Source organism: Grampus griseus (assembly GCF_964374135.1).
Source record: "Grampus griseus genome assembly, chromosome: 2".
Taxonomy (NCBI): domain Eukaryota; kingdom Metazoa; phylum Chordata; class Mammalia; order Artiodactyla; family Delphinidae; genus Grampus; species Grampus griseus.
In genome coordinates, this window is record NC_139018.1 from 140,642,048 (window position 1) to 140,658,815 (window position 16,768).

Here is a 16,768-nt window from a genome sequence, read left to right on the forward strand (position 1 = left end):
GTGGCCCAACCCTCACAGGGAACATGGTTCCCTCAGGGTCCAATATCTTCTGATCTTTTTTTTTAAAGATGTTTTAAAATAGTTGTGCTATCATTTGTTATCAGAAAATGCTTGCTGTAACAAGCACTTATCTGCTGGAGTGAATGCTCTACTGATCAAGTTAAACAGATAAGATCCCCACCCTTGTAGAAACTACAATTTAATACACTCTAAGGCTTGACAAATGACTAGTATTTATTTTCCAACTCCTTTATCTCTGTAAAATGATATGCCGAATTACTATAAGCTAATTGGTGTAGAAAGAGCTCTTCCCTTAACTTATGTAAACAGTCTGGCTTTTGAAAACAGCTGTGGTTCAGCAAGTTCAACACACTTTGCCTTCCCCGAGACTGCAGAAAAACCCCTCTGCCTGCCCTGGTCATCACTGTGTATTCAGCTCTGGGCACACTTTCTTTTACTTGTTTTTAATTTTTTTTTTCATTTTTGGAAAAAATTAATACACATACATGGTAAGACGTCCAAACAATGCAAAAAGAGAATACAATGAAAAGTAAGCTTCCCAATGGAGGTCAGCCTTCAGTTCCACATCCCCCTCTCCAGAATTAATCACTGTTTCTATATCTTATGTATCCTTCCTGAGCAATTCTATGCATTTACAAGTTTTTAAATATGTATATTTATATATCTATTTTTAATACAAATGGTAGCATTCTATACACAGTGTTCTGAAGCTTGCTTTTTTTTTTCACTTATATAATGGAGATTGTTCTAAATTCATCCAGTGGGTCAGTCTAATTCATTAAAAGCTCGTAGTACAGTTCTTTGTATACACTAGTGGTTCAAAGAATGTTTGAATGACTGAATTAATGCATGTATGCGTGACTGAAAGAATCTGATTCAACCGGTAGCTACAAAGTTCTCTCAGGGTCTGATCTGAGACAGAATCTTCTGGATTCTGGAACATTTCTCCCTGTCTTTTCCAGGGGATTCAGGCTGTTGTCCAAAGCCTGACCTTTTCCACCAACAGTTGCCACAGCAGTCTTAGAAACTGGGAGCCTTCAGTCCCTCTGGAGGAAAGAGCAGACTAAGACTCAAGTCCCAGTATGGGTTTGTTTTTTTGTTTTAGGTCTCTATTTAAAATGCTTTTTTCTTGGGGAATTCCCTGGTCGTCCAGTGGTTAGGGCTCCATGCTTCCACCACAGGGGTCTGGGTTTGATCCCTGGTTGGGGAACTAAGATCCTGCAAGCCGCGCGGTACGGCTGAAAAAAAAAACAAACAAAACACCGTTTTCTTATTGGAAAATGATATAGCATTATTAGAGAAATAAAAAACATGCATATTTATAATCCCATCTTTGCAGTTGTTTTCATTTTTGCATATCATTTTCCAGTCCTTGTTCTGTTCACAGCTGAGTTTATGGTATAATTATGATAATAACAGTGGTTAACATCAAACATTTCTATATGACAGACATTATTCTCACATTCTTTCTCCTGTTTAGTCTCATAACAATCCTATGAGATAAATATCAATACTACTATTATTCTTTTGGAGGTTCAGAGTGGTTGACCCTAAGGTCATGGAACTAGTAAGGGGCAGATCTGAGATTACTCAGGTGTGACTAGCACTGCACTGCCTCTGATTTTGTATCCTACTTTTTTCTACTTAACATTATGTCTGGACATTTTCCCTGTTTCTACATAGCCTTGAGAATAAACTCACTGGCAGTGTAATGGAATGAAGAAATCCAGGGACTAGAAATCAAGAGCCCTAGGTTCCAGTCTGGATTCTGTAACTAAGTCATTTGATCTCTCTTGGCCTCAGTTCTTGCATCTGTCAAATTGGGGGTGGGGGGGGCGGGAGTTTTAAATTCCTGGGGATCTAGAATTGAGCCTGGTTAGATTTTATCTTCTTGATCCTGTATATATTTATGTAAAAATAGAGGGGACTTTCCTAAAGGCAAGATCTCTTATTGAATTTCTTCCTTTGTTTAATTGTTTTATTTATGTATTGACTTTTGGCCTAGATATACACAAAAATGGAAGACCCCCCCCCCACTGGCCCCCTCCCCCAAGGCAATATCACTTTTATTTGCATTTATTTATATTTAAATTTGCATCAGATTTCTGCTTTTTCAATTAGAATTCTAGTTCTTTTATGAGTAACTATTTCTTTTGGCTTTTGTCAAGCCTTTCCAAGTTTGAACTGTTTATTTTGTAATTCCAAAGCATCTTCAGATTCTTCTATTTCCCAGGTATCTATTCATTAGAGACCTAGGTCCAGATGAATTCTTGAACTAGTTCATTGTGTCACGTATTGGCCTTTTAACATGCTCTTATTTTTTATAATATTTACTATTATTTGCAAATTGAAATTGAGTTTTTAGTGCATGAATACTGAAAACTCAACAAATGTGTAAGTGATTGTATGGAATATGTGTCAAAAGGATACGATAAAGCCATTTAAGTCAATTCTAAAATTGGAAAAGCCTCCACCGTAGTGAGTGCTCATGTGACAGTGGGTCAGTAGCACCATCTCATTTCATGGATGGGCATGGTATTATTTATAGATAGATAGATATAAATAGACTAAAGTCTACTAGATATTACTTGTAAAACTTAATCCCATAGTCTTTGCCTCTATTTTCTGTGAAAACGGAGAAAGTTGATTGTACCTTTGATGCTTGAAGTGAGTAATTTAGCTGCTCTTTGATATTTTAAACTAGGATCTCCACTGTTTCCAGGCCTCCCTTTTCAGTTATAGCCCAGGGCACACTGTATACAATTCCTATTTTCCTCCGGGGGTTTTCTAGTCCTTAGACCAAGTTGCTTGTAATTTTGCCCTAAGACCCATTGTGCATATAGACAAGGTTGCATATTTTTGGTATCTGAGGAGGAAGGTGAGTTCTGCTTTCTAAGAAGCTCTTCGCCTGAGAAGGAGGTGTCGCATTTCTACCCTCGGCTGGATCTGAGGAGGGTTTTGAATACGATTTTTAAATGGGGAAAAGGAGAACATGAGGTGAGGGGAGTGGGGAGGTGATGGTAAGGAAAGGCACAGAAAGTTGGGAAGGAGCAGGCAGGAGAGTTAGAACAGGCAGAGAGTTTAGAACCTGGAAATAACACTTGCCTTTTAGGATGGGTGATGATGGTGGTGGTGGGGTTAGAAAGTAGGAGTAGCTGATTAGAAGGAAGTGTGGCAGGTGCTAGCAAAAATGGAGGCAGTGGCTTGGTTTGTCAATGGCATCCCTTGGGTTGAGCAGTAATTGCAGCAACTATTGCCAGGATGTATTGGCATGTTTTAAAGAATGAGAAGATATAGCTGTTGTGGAAAAGGAGGGCCGGCTGAGATACAGAAGGACCCTTAAAAAAAGACTTGAAAGGAAGGAAAAGGACCAGTTCACTCTGCAAGAAGACCCGGAGAGGACTGGGCTGGGATGGTGTCTTTCTAAGAATGTGGAGTTTGTGTCCTGGGCCTGACCACCTAACTGCTGCCCCCTGACCACAGAGTCACCCTCTCAGGTAATGGTAACTTTATTCTGGAAGGGACCTACAATTTGAGGCAGAAATTCCTGGCCCCTCTAATCGGATGTTGAATCAGAATAGGTGGACTGGGGAGGGCACCTGGCTGGGGCAGCTCTACACTTGAGTCCCAAATTCCCTGTCCAATCAAACCAGAATCAGGAGTGGCTTCTTGTTGCCAGTAATCCTTTAATTGGTGTCCACTTACCCCGGCATGGCTGTGGCCACATCTCCAGTCCCTGGAGTGCCAGAGTGGCCAGCTCATCCCAGAGCAGCAGGACCTAGAGTCTCCACCCAGCTGCCTTGAGCTGGGAGCTGTGGGAGCTCTTGGAGGGAGGTCAGACAAGCAGTCTAGAGCACTGCAGATTGGCTGGCAGGAAGGGCAGCTTGCAGCAGAAGGGCAGAAGTTTCCTACAGGAGGGCAGGGCCAGCAGAAATCTAGGGCTTTGTTGAGCTCAGGGCTGAGACCTTTAAAACGAGTGGAATCAAGAGAAGGAAAAATAGAGCAAACTGGGGGGATGGACCTGTGTTTGATTAACTTACTATGCTACTAATGACTTGCACTGAGATGGGCCATAGGTCTGGGGAGCTTTGATAACTGGTGTGGAAGCTGATGATGCTTCATAAGGAAGGTGTCACTGACCTCTGACCTCAATTCCTGTGCCAAAGCTTGTGGAAAAGGGTACTTCAGCCTGAGTCCACACAGGTGCCAGAAAAGCAAAATAAGATCTTGAAAGTCTACTGACCAGAGTGAGGTTGATGATAGTTGTACTTTCCCTTGAAGAGCTCACCTGTGAAGTGTGACATTCATGGCACAGTAGCTTAAGGTGGACATTGGCAAAGTGGACACGTTCAGAGGGGACCATCCAGCTTGGTGCGGGACCCTCAGTGCCATTTCACTCAAGGCGCTCTTGAAGGAACTTGAGGTTTCATCAAGAAAAGAGATGTTTCATGATCACTTTTTTTATACCTTTGCAAGGCTATTATATCAAAAAGGAGTCTAGATTTCCTCTGTGTGGCCTCAGAAGGCAGAACAGAATTAGACTCCATAAAAGGAAGATCCTCCTAAAAGTGAAATGGGCCACCTGGAGGAGTAGCATATTTCTAATCCCTGGAGATGTCCATACACAGGCTGGGGGGACCCCCAACAGAAGTGTCCTAGAGAGTGCTGAGGCTTCACAGTGGCAGGACAAGGCTAGAGGTAGAGGCCAAGTTCTCTTCCTGCCAACCCTGAGTGGTCCCTGCCCCCATTTCCTCCCCTCCTCACAGCTGGGGCCACATGTGCTTCCACTCAGACTTCTTCCTACCCCCGGCCAGGGACCTCTTCTGACCCCTAGGAGCTCCATGGTGACACTCAGGCACTGGCATCTGGCCACTCTTGTTGGGCAGGCCTGGCTCTGACGTCTGTTTCAGCTCTGGTTGTGGGGACGCTTCTGCTTTGTTCAGGAGGCCAAAGTTTGCACTTTATCACCCAATTCTGGTAACCCATTACTGCTTGAAAACGTGACTGGTTTCCTTTGATCTCTTTGGAGAAGTAAAGGTAGTAAAGGGAAGTGAAAGATAAGGTAAATATTTCAGGGAAAACAAACATGATCAATCCTCACAGGTTGTGAGGAAGGAGGCTGGGCAGGGGAGGATGGGAAGAGCTGATAGAGCAGAAGTTTGAGCGCCTTGGAAGGAACAGTATACATTTTGAAGCAGAGATTAGTGCAACTCAGGAATGATACAGCTAACCTGTCCTCCTTCAAAGTGGAAGTTCTCACCAATGGTCTCACTTGTCCCTGTATTTTGAAGGAATAGTTGACCACTGCAAGCGAGGAAGGCGAGGGGAGGTTGGAATCTTGTTTGGAACAGTTGCTATAGGGAAAGGAAAAGGTCAGATTGGGGAAATGTCAAAGGATTGCCAAGCTGCCTGAGATCGGACTCTGGTTGGAAACCAGAAATGTTGGCCAGCCTCAGAGCAAGAAGCCCACAGCCAGACTGCAGGTTATGAACCAGCAAGGCAAACTTAGTAGAAGGTCAAGGGGCAAGTGAAATGAGATCCCTGAGGAAAGTATGGTTGTAGTTGAAGTTACTGTCCACTCTACACTGTGTCTGTGTGTAGATGGGGATGGGATGGGCATCATAAAGAAGTCGGGAAGGAACTCATGAGCGGAGAAGTTATGGGGGAGTTGGAGACTGGAGTTGCCCTAAAGCCGAAGGCAGGCTTGGTACATGGAAGGATAACAGGATGGCATTTTAGAGGTGGAGAAATTCCTCTGACGAGGTTCAAGTGGTGGACATTTGATTGGGTTGCTAAAGGGAGGTGGGGGTGAAGGTCTCTGAGAGGATGAAGTCCATGGACCTGCTGCCAGGTTGTTGGCTGAGTTATTAGAGAGGCAGGGGACCAGAGCCTGCTGCACGGTGGCACTCAGTGTGAGGTGGCCTGAATTCAATAAGTTCAGGTAGAAGATGATGAGAAATGTGGAATGGTGTCCTGATAGCTAATAAATATGAGGTAACGTATGCCCTTGGCCAGTGCTTCAAAGGAAGGTGGATTGTTCCCTTGGAATTTTGTTAGTATTAGTAGAGAGAGAGCTGAGTAGGAAGGGCAGGGATGGGACTAATTCAAAATAAAAGTCATGTTCAAACTCATCCAGACCTTGTTGAGAGGAGCTAATGTAGTTGAGTCGGAATGTCCTGGGAGACCCTGTCGTAGTCTGAGAGTAGCTTCCCTTGTTACACTGAGCTAAAGATGTTAATTAACAGTAGCCCAAGATTTTCTTACCACGGGCACCCAGTTTACTCTGGGGCCCCAGGAAGTTCAAAACAATCGGGAGAGGGGATCCTGGCACCAGTAGCAAGTTCCTACCACGCTTCATCAGTACTCCTATTTAATAGCAAACACTGCCTGCCTTGTATTATGGTTATTTCCAAACACAGAACCACAGCACGCGCTCCTCTGTGCTCTCATGTGCAAACCTCTATTAGAGGATTGATGGCGATTCTGTTTTTATTTTCTGTCTTTCTTTCAGGCTTGAGAGGTTCTCAAGGGTAGAGACTGTAACATTCATTTCTGCACCCTCAGTACTGCCATAATGCCTGGCGTGTAGTAGTCAGCAGTGAGACTTAATAAATACTTGCTGAATCAACAGCTATGACCTTCAGGATCATAAAGGATCATGACCTCACTCCTGTTAACAAAGGAGAAAGATAAAGCTCAGGGATGGTGAGCCACTTGCCCAAGGTCACACAGCCACTCAGTGGAAGAGCAGGATTACAACCTGAGTCTCTGGATTTCTAGCCTAGTGCTTGTTAAAACAACACTTTACATATCCTCTCTCTCCTGCTAGGCAGTAAATCCAGGAAAGAGACTGTGCCTTTTCCATCTCTCCATCCTTGAATGCCTTGACACTCCTTACTCAGCTGTGCCCGTATCATCATGAAAGTCTGCTTGTTAAATTGGCATATAGCAAGAAGCTGGGAAGGACAGATTATACAATGGATGACAGGAGCAGAATTCAAAAAGAGTCAGATAAGAAGGAAAGGGAACGTGTGATGAAGAACATGAGATTTAACTTTAAAAAAAAGGTGAAAGTTTGCACTTACGATAAAAAAAGACTTTATAAGCAGGAGTGGGAAAGACTTAGGGGAACAGTGGTTCATGTTGAAACTTTACAGGCTCGGGATCAGTGAAATAATTTGGCTGCCAAAAAAGTTGTTGCTGGGACTTCCCTGGTGGTGCAGTGGATTAGAATCCGCCTGCCAATGCAGGGGACACGGGATAGATCCCTGGTCCGGGAAGATCCCACATGCTGCGGAGCAACTAAGCCCGTGCACCACAACTACTGAGCCTGCGCCCTAGAGCCCGTGAGCTGCAACTACTGAGCCCGCAAGCCGCAACTACTGAGCCCACGTGCCACAACTACTGAAGCTCGCGCACCTAGAGCCCGTGCTCCACAACAAGAGAAGCCACTGTAATGAGAAGGCGGTGCACCACAACGAAGAGTAGCCCCCGCTCGCCGCAACTAGAGAAAGCCCGCAGGAGCAAGGAAGACCCAAGGCAGCCAAAGGAGAAAAAGAAAAGTTGTTGCTAATTGTGTGGAGCCCAGACCCAGAGAGGTGCTAATTCAATCGTGGGCTGCTCTGGTTTGACCTCTGTGGGGGTATGTGTGTAACATTTTCAAAAGGAAATTGATAAATTGGAGAGTCACTGGCATAACTAGCAGCACCATATCCACTGTCGTGAGAAATGGCCTGAAAGGGAATTCTAGGTTCTTCGTTGTACTAGGCGAGGCCTTCAGGATCTGGCCTCTGCCTAATCCACTTCTCTCTCTGTTTGCTCAAATCCTTTACACTTGAGTGACATGAATGCCAAGCTGCTTCACACCTCCATATCTTTGTGCATACTATTCCCTCATCTGGAATATTCTGTCCACCTGCCCCCACCCACAAGAGTCTATTTGTGAGTCTATTTGTGATAATTGCCTACGCAATTATCAAAACCCTTCTTCAGCTTTAGTTTCTTCCTTGTAAACTGTCCTAACCAAATCCCCAGACAGAACTAACCACTCTTTCTTCTATACTTTATGCTCCCCTATGCATGGCTTTATAATTGTACATTTCACCTTGCATTGTGTTTTGCTTATATTCCTGTCTCCCCCATGAGACCATAAGATTCTTGAAGGCACAGATCCTGTGACCCTTGCCTCTAGCACATGTGCTCTAGCCCGATACATGGGTAATCACTTCAACAAATGAACCAAAACTCCAAGCAGGCTTTCAGATATGTGCAGGACTGTCCTGTAGACAACAGAAGAGATTTTAATATGCCCACCTCCAGAGAGCCAAGAACAAGGATGAATGGGGGCATGTGGTCAAATTTGGCAAATTCGGGCTCATTAGGAGATGAGGCTTTAGTATTGGTTAGGACTCTTAGATTCCACTAATAGAAGCCTAACTTGAATCAGCTTGAGCAAAGGGAGAACTTTTGGGGTATGGACTCCAGGAAATGGTTGAGCTGCCAAACTGCTGGAAGACCATGGACAAAGGTGGATCACAGGAACACTTGCAACAAGGCACCTGAAAGCCATCAGGACGCTGTACCCCTTGCCTTTGCTTCTCTCTGTGTCAGCTTCCTTCTTCCTCACTGCAGACTGGCCTCCTCCACACAGCAAGAAACATGGCTGCTAAAAGCTGGGACCTTGCAGCTCACAGCTTTCCACCACAGAGGGACAGGTTTTCTTTCCCAATTCCAGGAGAAAACATATTGGTGAAGAACCTTGACTGACACAGCTTGGGTCTGATGCTTGCTTCTGTAGTCAGGGAGATGGGTACCATGAATAGACTGGCTTGAGTCAGAAGGGAGGGTGTGGGGAGTTGGGGGAAGGGAACATGTAGGATCAAGGCAGTTGCCATCGGAACCACACAGTGAAAGTGAAGGAAGAGCCATTTCCAAAAGGAGTGGGGATGTGAGTGTAGCTTCTAGAACAGAGGGGTTGTACTCCTTTGCTCCAATTTTCTTTCTTTCTTTCTGGCTGCATTGGGTCTTTGTTGCTGCACGCGGGCTTTCTCTAGCTGCAGCGAGCAGGGGCTACTCTTTGTTGTAGTACACAGGCTTCTCATTGCGGTGGCTTCTCTTGTTGTGGAGCACGGGCTCTAGGTGCGTGAGCTTCAGTAGTTGTGGCACTCGGGATCAGTATTTGTGGCTCATAGGCTCTAGGGCTCAGGCTTTGTAGTTGTGGCGCATGGGCTTAATTGCTCTGCGGCATGTGGGATCTTCCCAGACCAGGGTTCGAACCCGTGTCCCCTGCATTGGCAAGCAGATTCTCAACCACTGCGCCACCAGGGAAGCCCTCCAACTTTCTAATAATTATAACCATCCAGCTCCAGGTACTTTCTGGATGCTCTCAAGGATGTAGGAAACGAAAGAATGGGTAAACAGACTGTGGTCATTCCCAATATTTACAACCAGGTTTACACAGTGATTAGAATTTTGCTCTCAGAAATTGTTGAATGATTGTTTTTCTGGGCATTAGGACTCAGCCCATTTCCCCCTCGGGTGCTGGGAAATCGAGACTGAACAGGGTGGAGAAGGAGGTTCAATTATTCTAGAGGTGTTTACTGAACCCCTAATCTACTAGATAATGGAGAGGAACATTCTGAGGAGTACTGGCCTCCTCCGGAACTGAGGTCACTTATGCAGGTATGTGGGTTTGGGTTTGTCTAAGTGCTGGATCAACAGCCGCTGGCAAGGCCAGGGTCAGTCAGGGCTGCTACCAGCAAGAGGGGCGGGTCCCTGGCTCCCTGGTCTCCCACTGGATCCAGCACCCCAGGTTCCGAGCAGCTTTTCCGCCCCCTCGCGCCCCCTGCCCCCCGCTTCTTTCGCCTTCCAGGGCTTTGGGTCGCACACCCCACGCAGCTCCTTGGGTACTTCTGCACCTTCCCCTTGGCAAAGGCCGAAGAGCCCGAGCTTCCACACCTGCGAAACGGGGGCGCGAGCAGGAAAGGAAGGTTGGCAGGAAGCCTGGGTCCTAGGGACCTGGTGAAGGGCATATGCTTGGTCGCCTTTCAAGAACCGCACCCCCCTTTCCCCTCTAGCTCCGGGAGGCCTCCCCGGGCGGCTGGCCCCGACGCCAGGGCGGCTGCTGGCGCGGAGGGGGCGCTCCACACACGTCGGGCGGTGGGCTGAGGGAAGGAATCGACGGACCCTCGCGCACGGCCTGTTGGGGCTGGCGAGGCCCCCGCGGCCCGGCGCCCCCCGGCGCCTCGGAGGCCGCGCTGGCCGGGCCGGGGGAGGGACAGCAGCAGGTGACGACGGCCTGGCCCGCGGCTATAAATAGGGGCGCGCGTCTGCCGCGGGCGGGAGCGGCGGCCGGCGGCGCGGTCCTGGCGGGCGGGGGCCTGGAGAAAGGGCAGGGGCCGGCGGCGGGCGCGGGCCGGCAGCAGCATGGGGTCACGGAGGGCCCCCGGCCGCGGCTGGGGCTCGGGCGGACGGTCCGGGGCGGGGGGCGACGGCGAGGACGACGGGCCCATGTGGATCCCCAGCCCCGCCAGCCGCAGCTACCTGCTCAGCGTGCGGCCCGAGACGAGGTGAGTCGCGCCCTGGGGGCCGGGCCGGGCCGGGGCGGCGTGTGGGGAGGGCGGAGGCCTTCGGATGGGCCCTTGGAGCGCCGGCCCGAGGCCTGGGGACATGGTCAGGCCGGACCGGCCCTCACGGCCCCTCACGGCTCCCCTGACCTCTCATGGCCCGTGGGCCTCTAGCCTCCGGCAATGCGAGGCTCTGGGGACGAGGAAGGCCCTACTTTGGGGTGATTTCACAGGGGCCTGAACGCTCTCCTTATCTCCCCTACCTCACTCTCGCCCCTCGCTCAGCTACTCCCGGGCCTCGGATTCCACAGCTCGCGATAAGGAAAGCCAGAGAGGCTGACATTCTTGCCGGCTGGAAGGGAGGGGGAGAACATTCTCGGGGGTGGGCAGGGGAGAGGGAGACGTGGGGGGCGCTAGGGGCACTGCCCTGAAGGGGGCTGCTTCGCTCCGGATTCAGCGGAAAAAATAAACTCTTTAGAGAAGGGTCTTCCCCTGGGCCCAGGACTTTGGTCTTCCCCGGGATCTCGGTGGGAGCTGGTGAGGTGAAGGGATTGCTCGAGGTGCTGGTCGGCCCGGCCTGAAGATTCAGAGCTTGTGGCTCTGAGGAAGCCAGTTTCCCTGCCCAGTCTGGGGGACTGGGATGCCAAGGGAAGGGGCCGAAATGATGAGCCCTTTACTTCTCTTCCAAGAATTAAAGAGGTGTGGATGCTTTGTTTTGGGAGCTAGGCTACCCACCCGTGTAAAGACTTGCAGACAATAGAGGGGCATTTTGGCACTCAAAGGCACCCAGACACACAGGAACACGTTCATTACCATGGAGACGGACACTTCCTGTCCCCTCTGGACAGCTTCGTTTCCCTCCAACTCTGGAGTCTATTCCAAAGGGAATTGTGATGGTTGGCTATTGGGTTAGTGGTTGTGTCACAGCCCCAGAACTTGTCTTACCGTAGGTCACACAGAAAACAGCCAGTCCTCTGAGAAGCTGTCTGGAGACTTCTTGTCCTCCGTTCTTAAAACAGCACAAAAACAGGCATCAAGGACATTCAGGAAAAGTCCCAGGCACTTCCTCGTGGATTGGCTGAGTTCTGTTGACCTTGGAGTTGGAAAAGTTCAAATGTAACCGGAACCGGTTTCTGCATAAAACTCGTCAAATTGTGTCACATGTCTGGGACAGGGCTGAGGGCTGGTGTTAGTGATTGAGTCAGACTCGACAAGGTCCCTGGCTGCCAGAAAGAATGCCCCTTCCTCCTAGCCACTGGCTCTATGGAAAAACTGGAATGACATTTGTATATTTACTCCAGTCCATGGTGAAGCTGACTGCCTTCCAGGAGCCTCACGCTTGTCTCATACTTGTCACAGTGATTTGTCTGGGCTTTGCCTCCTGTGTCTGGCCTTTGTCAATACCAATGGAACAAGGAGAAGCGGGATGCAGGGCCCTTCTCAGAGACAGCATTGGGGTGGCTTGAAAACCAGGCAGAACTGGGAGGGCAGGGGATCTGGGCTGTTAGGAAAAAGGCTGGAGAGTGGACACATGTCCACTCTCCAGCTGCCACCTGAGAAGTTGTATGGTAGATACAATTGCACATGTGATGAGTGCAAAGCAGTGTGTCAGCCTGAGAACTGCAAGTGGATTAGAAATGTCTGGCTTCAGTCCCTTTGGACCTAAGTGAGAATGTTCTTAAATGGAGACTCTTTTCATCAAGTGTTTGGAGGGGCAGGGCTGGGGCAGTGGGAGAGAGGGTTTTCTAGCCCAGGACTGTGGGCTGTGGTTTTGCCTCTGCCACCTGGCCACAGACCCCCGCCCCGTCCCCGGTCCTGAGAGACAAAGAAGGCTAGGTTTCTCTTACCTCTGGAAAAACCTCTGGCCAAAGAGGGGAGACTGTGAAAGTGAATGGGGCTGTGTTGGGTACTTGGGGCGGAGGCAGTTCACAGCCGTCTATCAAGGCCTGATTCCTGTGTTAGAGCAGGCAACCATATAGTCTTCTGTCTCTCAGAGCAACCTGACTGCCTGTGGGTGTGGGAAGAGAGCCCAAGAGATGGAGGAGAAAGAGGGTCCCTTGAGGACTTTGCCAGTTAACCCTGGCTCCAGCCTAGATGAGCCCTGACTATCCAAGAATTCTGATCAAGAGGCAGGTTCCGTCCCACTCACTCTTGACTTCAGTGTTTTCGGGTCTACCTTGATACACAGCTATCACAGAGCTTGTGAGTCATCATTCTCATGGGACCTTGGGAGGGTAGGCTGCCCCTGGGAGCCGATGGACAGCTGGGCTGTGAGCCAGGCCACCAGAAGCCTTGGCCCAGGTCTAGAACCTGTCTTCCTGTGCATACCTTTCCTTCCTCCAACCCTGGAGGGATTTCCAGTCCGTAGTCAGCTCAAGGATATTTCCAGTACCCCTGGGGTCAGAGGTTCAACATGCAAGTAATCCCCCCAAATTGTAGGCCCTCCCTCCTAGGGCATCCAGCCTCTAGGACCTCACCCCTATAGGAAGGTGGGGCATGGGTAAGCTAGAGTAGGTTAAGGAACCACAGTCGGGTGGTTGCAGTTATTACTAACTTGCTGCCGAGGGACACTTAGAAGTTCCAGAAATCTCTGACCACTCGTTTCTTGGACACTCTGGTCCAAGTGGGCTCGGAGGAGCAGCAGAGCCCATGATATTTGCTATAGCTTTGTGACACCTCTTCTGTTCTGCTTGGGTCAGGCAGGTTGTCTAGGGCTTTCAGGGAAACTGAGGCAACAGGCCAGGACTTTCTGAGGGCCTTTTATGTCCCAGAATATATGAAAGCCAGGAAGAATGGGAGGCCCCAGCTTCCAGGGCCAGTCCTGGTCCCCCACGCTGCCGCCCCCTCTCCCCCCAGGCCTACTTTTCTCCTTTATGAAGAGACCTTTCCTTCCTGGGCCCTGAATGTCCATTCTATAAAATGAAGGTATCATTAAGAACTCTTTTAGCCTTTCTACCCCAACATTTGATGCCTCTAATTCTGACTCACTCACAGTCAGTAAATGGGGAGTTCCCTTCCTGGGTGAGAGCCCTGAACCTACCTCTGGCCCAGTCAGCAGCGCACAGGCACCTTCTGAAGACAAGGTGCCTCCACAGCCCAGGACTCCTCCTGACATGGCTAATTATGTAAGGGTGAGGCCTAGAGAAAGCAGGATGATGGAGCCAGGGAGCAGAGCGTCACAACCAGCCCTAGAGAGAGCCAGGGAGGGGTCACTATCACAGTTCAGACCCTTGCCCACTTGCAGGTGGAACCTATCGTTTTCTGTCTGAATTAGAGAGCTGATTCTCTCCCTCTGCCTCCTAGGGAAGAAATCCAGACCCAACAAGGGAGAAATCTCTCCACTCTGAGGAGAAAGGCAAAGGAAGTTCATGGTCAGGAAAGGATGGAGTTGGCTAGTGCCTTGAAACCACGGGAGGTGTGCCCTCTTGGCCTCCAGAGGGTTTTTGAAGCTGTGAGCAAAGGCAGCTGCATTCTGGAGCAGCAGCTCCCTCTGGGGGGCAGGACCCTTCCAGACTGAAAGAAATACTTCCCTTCTCTCCCTCCCTCCTCCTCCCTCTTTCTCCCTCTTTCTTCCATAAAACAGAGGTTGAAGACCCACTGTATGCCTAGCACTGTGCCAAGAGCTACAGAAGCTACAAGAGCTAGGTTTGAAGGCTGGGTAGGCAGGATTTAAGTGAGCAGAAGGAAAGAGGGAGGGCTTTCTGAGCAGAGAGGACAAAAGTGAAGTCTCAGAGGCCAGGAATGGACCTGTCCATGCCAGTTAGGCGACAGGTCTGGTTACAGTGGAACCTGAGTATTGGGAAGTAGAGAACCGTGTGTGATGGGGTGCGAGTAGGTGAGGGAGGGCCTTAAGTGCCCAGTCAAGGAGTTGAGACTCAATATAATACACAGTGGGGGGATTGTAGCTTTTTTTTTTTCCAGAGAGGTGGTGTGATGACGGGTGAAGGAGAAGGGGATTGTGTGCTCATCCAATATGGAGGCACGAGGGTCTAGATCAGAACACAGCAGCAGGAATAGAAAAGGAGAAAGAAGGGCCTAGAATTATGGACTAACTGGACTTGGGAGGGAGAAGGAGGAGTCCAAGATGGCGGATTTACAGCTTCAGGAGAGTGCTGGTAGTATCCACAAACCCAGGAGCCCTGGAGTGGAAGCCATGTTTTGGGGTAGAGGATGAGTTTGGTTTTTTTTGTTTATAAAGATACAGGCTGTCAGTGGTCAGAGATGCAGACAGAGTTCCATTGAGCAGACTGGACTGCTGATAACGAAGGGAGAGCTATTCTTATGGTGGGGACAGACTGAAGGGAGTGAGTGTGGTTGGGTGGCCCCTGAGATCGCCCAGGGAGCGGTGGGAGATGGTGGCCCTAGACTCCACTGGAGATATTTGTGTTAGGAAAACTGGAGGCAGAGGCAAAAGTTGACTCATGTCAAGTGGGCTGGATCTCCACTAAGGGGCAGCTCTGTGTGAGTCCTCACCCCCCAGTGGCCTACACAGCCCCTAGCTGGTGTCCGCTTTCAGCTGCCCCCGGGGCAGGAGGGATGATCAGGGCCTCTAAGTGTAAAGGGCCTTGGGCTGGTCTGACCGAACTGGGTGCCTCCTGGCTCCTGTTGAATTAACTGCTTTGTTCTTCTCCTGTTCTTCACACTCCCAGCTGGTTTGCCTTGCGTGGTCTGTTTAACCGTACTTTAACATGTTAATGGGTGTTCTCCAAGCCACCTGTCTCCTTCCCAGCCTGTGAGGGGATTTCCAGGAACGGGGGCTCTTCTCCCCATAAAGGCCGAGGGTTGAAGCAGGAGCTGCCCCCAAGCTGGCCTGCTGTGGAGTGGGGAACTGTGCCAGGAAGCTACAAGTGATTCAAGGACCTGGGACACACATTTCTCAAAGCTCAGCCCCTGGGGGCCTCCTTCCTGCCTAACCATTTCCCTGGACTCTGTTGCATTTAACGAGCTCTTGGTTTCAGATACATTGTGTCGGGTGGTGAGGCCACTTGCTAACTGGAGCTGGCCAACTAAGACAGCTGGTCCCTTTTAATAGAAAAGCCCCTGGGCCCCAGATGGTGGCCGATTAATACTTTGCCGACTGTTGTTGATTTCTCCTCCTCCTCTCCTTGCTTTTTTGGCCTAATGATTCCATTTGCTGTTTTTGCTTAGCTTATCAAGCAACTGGTTGTCTCACCCCAGCTCTGGAAGGTAAACGCACCATTGCATTACATTTCTCTGACTGCTTTTTTTCTTGGGTGTGGGCATTGAGGGGCCTCTGGGTGACTGCTTTTGCACTAACCAGGCTGCATGGGGTGAGGGGAAGGTGGAGGGTGGTTGGGGAGGGTGTGAGAGGGCACTCACGTGAGCATGGGTCTCACAGGGGCCAGAGTTGATGCCTGCATGCACCATCCGAAAGGGATGCTGGGACCCAGAAATAGGCCCGGGTCCCTGAGATGCCTGCAGCTGTATCTCTGTGCCCCTGGGAGAGGCACCATGGGACCAGAACAGAGAACCACCAGTCATGTGCCCCATTTCTCCCCCATCCTAGGCTTTCATGGTTTTTGTAACCACATATCTAGGTTTGACACCTTATTGTTTATCTTCTAACCATGGATACTTCCTTGAAAAAAATTTTTTTTCTCAGTCCCATAAGTTCTCCTTCTGTCATCTCTTTCTCCCAATTTCCCTCTCCTTTGGCTCCTCTCCACCTCTGCAGACTGTGAACCCTGTAAGGTCAGGGAATACCATGTTAGTGTATTCCTGCATTAACTTGTTCTCTGAATCTGCTTCAGAGACAGATCGGGGCCTGAGCAGGCCCACGGGCCAGGTTTGCCTGTTGAATGACTGTCCTCTTGCCTCCTTAGCTGGGGATAGCTCTCCACCCCTGGCAGAACTGACAATTATGATCAAAATGGGAACGTTTCCTGGCTACTTCCAACCACTTAGGCCTCATCCCCGACTCTGGCAGATTTGGGGAGAGTTGGCTACAGTTTCTTTACACAGAGAAAGATTTCTGCGTAGCTAACTGGTTTCTGAATAGCTAATAATTAGTGCCTACCATGTACGTTTCCTGTGATAGGCAAGAATACTGAGAGACCTTTGTTCTGGGTGGCTCACTGTCTGAAGGGGTAGAAGAGAGGGTATCACAACGAATTCAAAGCAGAGTGTGGTAAGTGCTAAAAGAGAGAGGGTCTTGGAAGTCT

At 49.4% G+C, this 16,768-nt stretch overlaps 1 protein-coding gene across 2 annotated transcripts in view; it reads left to right on the forward strand.

Annotated features, from left to right (window-relative positions):
• The first annotated feature begins 10,428 nt into the window (after positions 1 to 10,428).
• The window catches only part of ALPK3 (alpha kinase 3), a 53,851-nt gene continuing 47,511 nt past the window's right edge, over positions 10,429 to 16,768 (forward strand). The window contains exons 1-2 of one of the 2 annotated variants that reach the window (XM_082648921.1): positions 10,429 to 10,589; positions 15,735 to 15,773. In XM_082648921.1, the coding sequence (XP_082505047.1) occupies positions 10,447 to 10,589; positions 15,735 to 15,773 (182 nt within the window). In that variant the 5' untranslated portion in view covers positions 10,429 to 10,446. The remainder of the gene's footprint in view (positions 10,590 to 15,734; positions 15,774 to 16,768) is intronic. The other variant, XM_082648920.1, reaches the window with a different exon arrangement.